The sequence below is a fragment of the Xenopus laevis genome, chromosome 7L (genome assembly GCF_017654675.1).
Source record: "Xenopus laevis strain J_2021 chromosome 7L, Xenopus_laevis_v10.1, whole genome shotgun sequence".
Lineage (NCBI taxonomy): Eukaryota > Metazoa > Chordata > Amphibia > Anura > Pipidae > Xenopus > Xenopus laevis.
The window spans coordinates 115061687-115070400 of NC_054383.1; the positions used below are offsets into that span (position 1 = coordinate 115061687).

Genomic DNA, 8714 nt, shown 5'->3' on the forward strand with positions numbered 1-8714 from the left:
TATATATATATATATATATATATATATATATATATATATATATTACAAGACTTTATTCCAGATTTTAGATTTTATAGATTTATACTAACTTATGCAAAAATGTTTTATATTCATGTTAAAATGTTGGTGGAACCATGCTTATACCAATGTAACTGCATCTTGGAAAATCTGATGTTATTAACTCTGGTGTGGTTCGCAAATGGTACTCCAAGTTCCAGCAGGACGATTAAACCGCCAAATGCTACAAAAAAAAAAAATCACAAAATGGGAATATATTATTTATTTTACAACAAAAACTGGAATAAATGGGACTCAGGAGTAGTAAACTATTGCAGCCAATAAGAATTTTTCTTGTACTAGTCTGACTGCGACTGACGCAGCAACTTTGATCTGTCCATCCAAGTGGCCCATCAAATTATCACAGATCACAACTGAGGGTAAATATTGATTTTCCACAGACTGATTTCATTGTGTTCATTTTGATTAATGTGTGCTACCCCTGAACAGCACTCTGCCGCCTCCACATGGGTGAAGGTTGGGGTGACTTGTTGGGCTGTGAATGCTTTCTAGGGACTCCTCTTTTTCCAGGTCACCGTGACCCTATTCTCTAAAACTGTTGATGAGAAACCGAGTTTAATCTGAAATCTTTTTTAGCCAAAAGAGTTCTGCATTGAAAAGACTCTGAGATGGTAATGTTTCACAGTGAGAAGTTATTTTCAGAAGAACAGAGTCTGCTTTACTCTATGTCAGTATTTAATTTTTTTTCTACATATCTCATTACATTTATTTATTACTGCTATTATTTGCTGCGTTTGTTTATGCCAACTATGACTAATACAGAAACGTATTAGCATTCTGAGTACAAATATATATTTATATATATATATATATACAGTATATATATACTGTATGCATTTATATCTGTTTAATTAAAATCTATATACAGCTAAAATATTAGCTTCATGCTTTCATGCCATATTGACAGAGAAATATACCATAATATAATGAATATTGTACCCCCTGTTGTAAAAATATGAGGATATTATAAGTCACCAAGGAGTTCCATGACCATATAAAGGCACAAAGCAAAAAGCATAGAGCTTTTATAAAAGCCATAAACCTCCAACATGACTTCTAATATCCTCATATTGTACAACAGGGGTGTACGTGATTTGTTATAACGTACACCCCTGTTGTACAATATGAGGATATTAGAAGTGATCATGTGACACATGATACTAATCACTGATCACTGATTATAACTGATGGCACCACTAAGCACAGTTTATATAGTGAATAATGTACCCCAATTGTAACTAATGACAACACTAAGCATTATTTATTAGGATAGCATCTACGGTATACTCATGGCTTTTGTGTATTATATACAGGTATGGGATCTGTTATCTGAAAACCTGTTATGCAAACATTTCTGAATTAAGGCAAGGTCATCTCCCATAGACTCAATTTTATCGAAATAATCCAAATATTTTAAAATGATGACTCTTTTCTCTGTAATAATAAAACAGTAGCTTGTACTTGATCCAAACTAAGATATAATTAATTCTTATTGGAAGCAAAACCAGCCTATTGGGTTTATTTAATGTTTACATGATTTTCTAATAGACTTAAGGTATGAAGATCCAAATTACAGAAACGGATCTGGAAAACTCCAGGTCCCGAGCATTCTGGACAACAGGTCCCATATCTATACTTATAACAGTGCACAACATGGGTGCACACATTTCTTGTCAATTTTTGGAATTGGTGGGGTTGTAGGGGGCTCACTGTGGCTCAACTCAAGCATCCCAAAGATGAGAAAGGTCACAGGGTATGCCAAATAAAGGCTGTGATTGCCCCTATGTGGACTGGCAGCCTACAGGGAGGTCTGTGTGGCCATAAACCTGGTTTTCACACAACCAAATCTTGCCTTCAAGCCCAGAATTTAAAAATATGCACCTGCTTTGAGGCCATTGGGAGCAACAGCCAAGGGGCCCATTCACTAAGTTCGAGTGAAGGAATAGAAGAAAAAAAACTTTGAATTTCGAAGTGTTTTTTTGGCTACTTCGACCATCGAATGGGCTACTTCGTCCTTCGACTACGACTTCGAATTGAAGGATTCGAACTAAAAATCGTTTGACTATTCGACCATTCGATAGTCGAAGTACTGTCTCTTTAAGAAAAAACTTCGACCCCCTAGTTCGCCACCTAAAAGCTACCGAAGTCTATGTTAGCCTATAGGGAAGGTTCCCATAGGCTTTCCTATAATCCTTCGATCGACGGATTAAAATCCTTCGAATTGTTCGATACGAAGGATTTAATCGTTTGATCGAACGATTATTCCTTTGATAGTTCGATTGAACGAATTGCGCAAAATCCTTCGACTTCGATATTCGAAGTCAAAAGAATTTTAATTCGCCAGTCGAATATCGAGGGTTAATTAACCCTCGATATTCTACCTTTAATACATCTGCCCCCAAGTGTTTGGTGAGCAAAATGTTGCCTGCGAGCTGCTGGTTGGGGATTACTGGTCTACACAGTCAATATTTCAGCTGAAGCTGCTGGTTTGTATGTTCTTCACAAAGATTCTGCTACAAACAGCCCTTTTCTTACTACAGCAACCAATATATTTTTTATAAGTTACAAATTAAGGATCAGCCGATTGCACAGTGGATGTCATTATTTAAATAACCTTGTTCTGTTATGAAGTTGATGAGCCCTGCTACATGCCGACTTTTCTTTACAGATGACCTGGAATTGAGTCATTGCTGAAGCTGTTTCAAAATGAGCAAAAGCTGTAACCATGCGTGAAAAAGAGTTTCATTTGAATTTTTCAATATGTTTCAGAAAAGCCCCCTGCAGCCAGCATAAGTATTACAATGGCCAGTCCATTATCGAAGCTGATATTGTGCTTACAGGAGACCATTTCACATTGCAGATACTGTAGTATCTCCTGATTCTGACCAAGTTGAAGGTTTGGCTGGAGGGTTGTACTTGATATATTTCTTCACAATCTGAGGACAAATGCAGCTGAGTTTGTTCAACAGTTCAACCAACTTCATCTTAAATTTAGCCCCAACAAAGGCATAAAGCAGAGGGTTGAGGCAGGAATGGAAATAGCACAGGCCAGATGTGACTGATAGCGCAATATCAATGTTACTGTCTGTGGTGCAGTTATCAGGAAGAACATTCAATATATTCATTGTATCCAACAGGGCCACAATGTTGTATGGAGTCCAACACAAGAAAAAAATCACCACAACAGCAATAACAACTCGTAGGGCTTTCTGTTTCTTAAATCCATGAGTTTGACACAGAGAATGAATGATATGAGTGTAGCAGTACACCATGAAGCACAGTGGGATCAAGAATCCTACAATATGGTAGAGAAATGTCAAGGAGATTTTCCAGGTTTTGGAATCTAAGTGGCCAAAGTCGGGCTGGCAGTCTGTCACATTTGCACGAGGTTCGTAGGTAACTCGATAATACACCATGTCTGGAATACTGAGTCCAATGCACAGGCACCACACAAGAAGGCAACTCCAATGAACCAAGTGTGTCCGGTGTTTCTTGTATAACTGTACGGCATAGACTATTGACAGATAACGATCACAGCTGATGCAGACTAGAAGGAAGGTGCAAGCGTAGAAGTTGATCTTGAAAATGGAGGCCACCATTTTACACAACACATTTCCAAAAATCCAGCCTGACACTGCCTGGGTGGCCCAGAAAGGCAGGGTGACTACCAGTAGGATATCAGCCAACGCCAGGTGTAGCAGAAAGATGTCGGTGCTCTGTAGCCTCCAACGGTTCTGCAGCAACACCACCAAAACAAGCACATTCCCTAACATTCCCAGAAGGAACACTATACTGTAAAATGCTGGTAAGAAACTGCGGTCAAACATAACTGTTGTTTGTAGGTTGCATGGGGCTTCATCAGTGGTCTCTGTGGATGACTTATAATCATAAAAAGGGCTGCTGCTTTCGAAATCGTCAGCATTGTAGATCTGTAACCAAATAAAAGAAACATGTTTAAAGTAATGGTGAAAACATCATGGTGACATAGTAACTGGATTTTTACAGCCCTTTGTTCTCATTATCGATATTTGCAATGAAATGATGGTTTAGGTTTATGTATAATCATGGTGACAACCCTGAATTCAACTATTTGTGGAAGAATCACTGATTCCTCATTTGTTTTGCTCAAGTTGCCTTCTCATGCATTGTACAATGGGAGTGGTTCTTGAGGAAATCATTGACATCACCCCTGTTACACTCATTCCCAATTAATTTGCAATAACAATGTGCCATGGGAGTAACCACCATATTGACAATGTCACAGATATCATACTTTCTCTCTATCAGTCAATGGTCGCTGAGAATGGTTCTAAAACATCTGCAGAAGAGCAATCTGAACATCCATGGTCTAAAGCTGGGTATCTACGGCACAAAATATATTGATATTTGAACATGGGATAGCACAGCTCAGTTATAAAAGAATACGAAAGTTTATTAATGCTTAATATATAATAGTATTATGTGCTTCTGTAGGAGCAACTAAGAAAGAGACGCTCTAAGAAATACTCAAGTGTAGTCAAGAAACCACAACAGAGAATGCATTTCCTCCATGATGACAGAAATAGACTAGTGGTCGTCTATGGTGGACAACGTAGAGTAACCCTTTATATTGCATCTGGGTACTGGCCAATGTGCCTAGGCCATTTGCGTAGTAATTTGTATAATGGGCAACTAGCACTGTAGAATGCAACAGGTAAAATAGTAAAGTGGATATATTTATAGACATATACAGCCCACAGTTTCCCTGTAGGAATTAAGGTTCTCATCCACCATGTTACAAAGTGGCACCAAGGATTATAGATTTGCCTTTGGGACATCCAAAGATATCTCTTCAGGTTAATGTAGAAATACTGCTGTGGTTTCACCTCTGCATTGTAACCATGCACCATGCCGTATTATTTATTTTGCCGTTAAACACCATCAGCAGAAAATACCATCCTCATGTTACTGACATTTAGCAAATCCAATTCGTAGTTTCCCCAGCAGCCATGGAACCCCATATACAAGTCTAACAACCTGATAAAAGTCCACCCGGCTCCTGAAAGCTTCATGGTTCAGATATTTGTAATACAAAGAGAGATGTGAGACTGTTAACTTTAGCTTTTTCGAGATGTGCTACTGAAAGGGGGAACTTACTGAGTAGTGGATTCACTTGGAAACCAGCAAAGGAATTCCAACGGCACACAGGACTGTAAGAAATCTTCAAAATTTATTTCAAAGCAGAGTGCGATGCAACGTTTTGGTAAGTTAAGCCTCTTCGCTACCTCAGATAAACACCAAATGCCCTTCTAATTATGGTATATGTCCTGGTGTAACAGAAAACTGTTAGGGGGTTATTTTGTAAAATCTGATTTTATCTCATTGTTTCAATAAAAAAAGCTTGACAACTCCCAATTCCCAAAGCCTTATTTATCATTAAAATAACTGAAATCATTTGGATCGGGAAAAAAACATGATAAAATCGAATGAACACCTGAATTATATGATCTTTCTCCTGAATTGCTTGATTTTTTTCAAGTTTTATGCCCGAACCCCCCAAATTTTGCGGATTATCGGACTAAATACAGTGCAAACTACAATATCTTCAAATTGGGAAAGGAACTTCCACTGACTTATATATGACCTCAACAGGTCTTGAGATGGCGGAATTTTTGGATTCGGGCTTTTTGCAGCATCAGGGTATAATAAATCTCAAAAAATCCTAAAAAATAAATAACCCCTTTATAGTTTTTATCAGTAAGCTATTCCTACCTGCATCCCACCAATGACCAAAGGCAATTTCACTTCAACGGGAGCTGCAAGGCTTCAGGTTACACAATGCAGGTGAATATACTCAAAAATATTTTTCTCTGTAATAATAAAACAGTAGCTTGTACTTGACCCCAACTAAGATATAATTAATCCTTATTGGAAGCAAAACAATCCTGTTGGATTTATTTAGTCTTTACATGATTTACTTGTAGGTATAGAGATCCAAATTACAGAAAGATCCCTTGTCTGGAAAACCCCAGGTCCCGAGCATTCTGGATAACAGGTCCCATACCTTTAGTAACTTTTTATACTCTATTATACTGTTAATTCACAACTGAAATCCTTCATAGACTACCCTAGTATTAAGTACTAATATTAATCCTCTATACTTACTATATTACTATTTTACAGTCTCTTCCGATAGTCTCTACTGTCACACTGCCCATACAGTCAAGAGGTGCCAGCTAGTTTTACTGATATTGCCTTGTGCTGCTACTACACAAAGCCCACAGTGTTAAACCCACTGACAGAATTCTTTTTCAATTTCATTTCTGAATTTATAAATGTAAGTGCATGGGGATTAACACTTATTAGAGCAATATAATCCTGATATTGCACCAAAGATCCCATACAAAGATACAAATCAATTCTACACCTGGATTTGTAAAGGTCAGTTAAATTCTGATATATTGAATTCTCGCAGAGTAGATATTGATATATGTTGCATTAATAGAATTGTAGCCCTTTCATGCCATGGGCTGCACATACCCGGTGGCCATCGAAGTCCATGTTTGCTGGCAGGTCCTGGGTTTCACTTTGCATTTGTAGAAGTAACAGCTCTGAGGTCTCTGAGGTTGGAATAGTAAGTGAGAACAGAAGTGAGAAGAGAATTGCTTGTAATTCAGAAAGCTGATGACAGAAGGAAGTCTACAACTCAATACACACATTTCTGCATACACACATACTGTATATATATATATATATATATATATATATATATATATATATATATATATATATATATATATATATATATATAAACAGCGTTCAATGGACATTGATTACAGGTAATGCTAGAATGCACATATAAAATAAAATAAGTTAGGGACCGCCATTCGGGGTTTACCTTGACGTGGTATGGTGGCTTATCAATTTTATGATCATAACTTTGGAACAAAATAACCCCTATTTGGGAACATATGCAATAGCATTTATTATACTTATATATATATATATATATATATATACTTTAAAGCCTTTACAGTGCTCCCACAACCCCCCTGTTTTGATATTTTATATATATATATATATATATATATATATATATATATATATATATATATATATATATATATATATAATACACAAAAGCCATGAATATCTTGTGAATTCTATCCTTATAAACGGTGAGTTCTGATGTCATCAGTTATAATCGGTGAGTTCTGATGTCATTTCTGTCACATGACTCACTGAAATTTGTGTATTATAATAAATAAAGTACCCCCGGTTGCAAATTATGAGGATAGAAGAAGTTACCTTCGGCCTCATGTTTTTATATGGTCATGAAACTCCTCGGTAACTTATAATATCCTTATAATTTACAAGAGGGGGTACTTTATATATATATATATATATATGGTGAGAACCCCAGTGTGGGGAAAAGTTTGAATGTGTGAAGCTGAAAAGCAGATGAATTGTATGCTGTGACTTGGAAAAAAAGTATGTTGGAAAAAGTCCTGAATAAACTTGTTTTTTGCCTGAAGATGCTGTGTCCCTGTCTTTATGCTCCTGATCCTCTACTTACCTGCCTACCATAGCTAATTTCCCCCAAAAATGACGTGTACAGGCAATCAGCTTGTCACACCAAAGATTTCAATCGAGATTTCACACAACGGTGAGATACATTTTTCTGAATCGAATTACTGTACATCTCAAATTGAATCTCGTCCATGACTTTTATAAACCTTTTTCTCACTGAATTTAACCTGGCCCTTTCACTGTTAAGGTTATAACCTGTTAGGTAGTGAGGGGCGAATTTACACTCGTGAATTTCCCGCATAATTCGCGAAATGGTGAAAAATTTGTGAAACTCGAATTTTGACGCCCGCGTCAATTCTGATGTCGGCGTAAAAGTCAATGGGTGTTGACCCGCAACGGTTTTGACACAAGCGACTTTTCCCAATTGAATTTTGCCTGGCGAATTTTCGTGGGAGTTTCGCTAATTTATTTGCCGGCGGCAAAACAGGGAATTTTGCTGTGAATTCCTGTCTGGCAAATTTATTGCCCATCACTACTGTTAGGTAATGAATTGACTCTTGGGAATGGAATGGCAGGCCAGACTATTAACAGGGAGGCCCACTGCACCTTGACTCTGCCCTTGTCGGATAACAAGTTTCCGGATAAAAAAAGGTGCTGTACCGTTGCAATCACAGGCTGTGCATGCAACATGAGCAGGATCAGTTAGGGAAGGTTGATGCCACCATCTACTAACCCAAACAATCAGGTGTTTCCTTTGATAAGTCCAGCAGTTAGAGGCCCTGTTTCATATTTTTTCATCATTAGGCCATGTAGCTTGTGCAGTTCATTTATTTTCCTCCATTAAACAAAGGGAAGAGTCATTTATGAACACAGTGCCATGATCAAACTGCAGTATCAAACTGAAATCACTAGGATTTTCACCCACAATTTTTTCCCAGAATTCCAGCATTATTGCAGCCATGTTTTTACATGAATCAGGTACATAACGTATTTGGAGTTGGGATTGTTTCACTCCTGGAGACAATGTTACATTAGAATTGGCTTCTTTTCAAGCACATCCACTGCACCTAGGGGCAGATGCATCAAGGGTCGAATATCAAGGGTTAATTAACCCTCGATATTCGACT

The 8714-nt window shown here is 37.5% G+C and overlaps 1 protein-coding gene across 1 annotated transcript; it reads right to left on the bottom strand.

The window, feature by feature from the left end:
- Positions 1-268: 268 nt before the first annotated feature.
- cxcr3.L (chemokine (C-X-C motif) receptor 3 L homeolog) lies at positions 269-6680 on the bottom strand. Its single transcript, XM_041569592.1, has 2 exons — positions 6598-6680; positions 269-4007 (listed from the first exon to the last, which is right to left on the bottom strand). Exons 1-2 carry the CDS (start codon positions 6649-6651, stop codon positions 2928-2930), a joined length of 1134 nt encoding a protein of 377 aa, XP_041425526.1. The 5' UTR covers positions 6652-6680; the 3' UTR covers positions 269-2927.
- Positions 6681-8714: the final 2034 nt, after the last annotated feature.

What these genes read in the sequence shown, in the direction of transcription:
- cxcr3.L (XM_041569592.1), bottom strand. Translation starts at nt 6,651, where the DNA reads ATGCAAAGTGAAACCCAGGACCTGCCAGCAAACATGGACTTCGATGGC. An exon ending in TGGACTTCGATGGCCACCGG is followed by an intron (nt 4,008 to 6,597) that starts GTATGTGCAGCC and finishes ATTTGGTTACAG; the next exon opens with ATCTACAATGCTGACGATTT.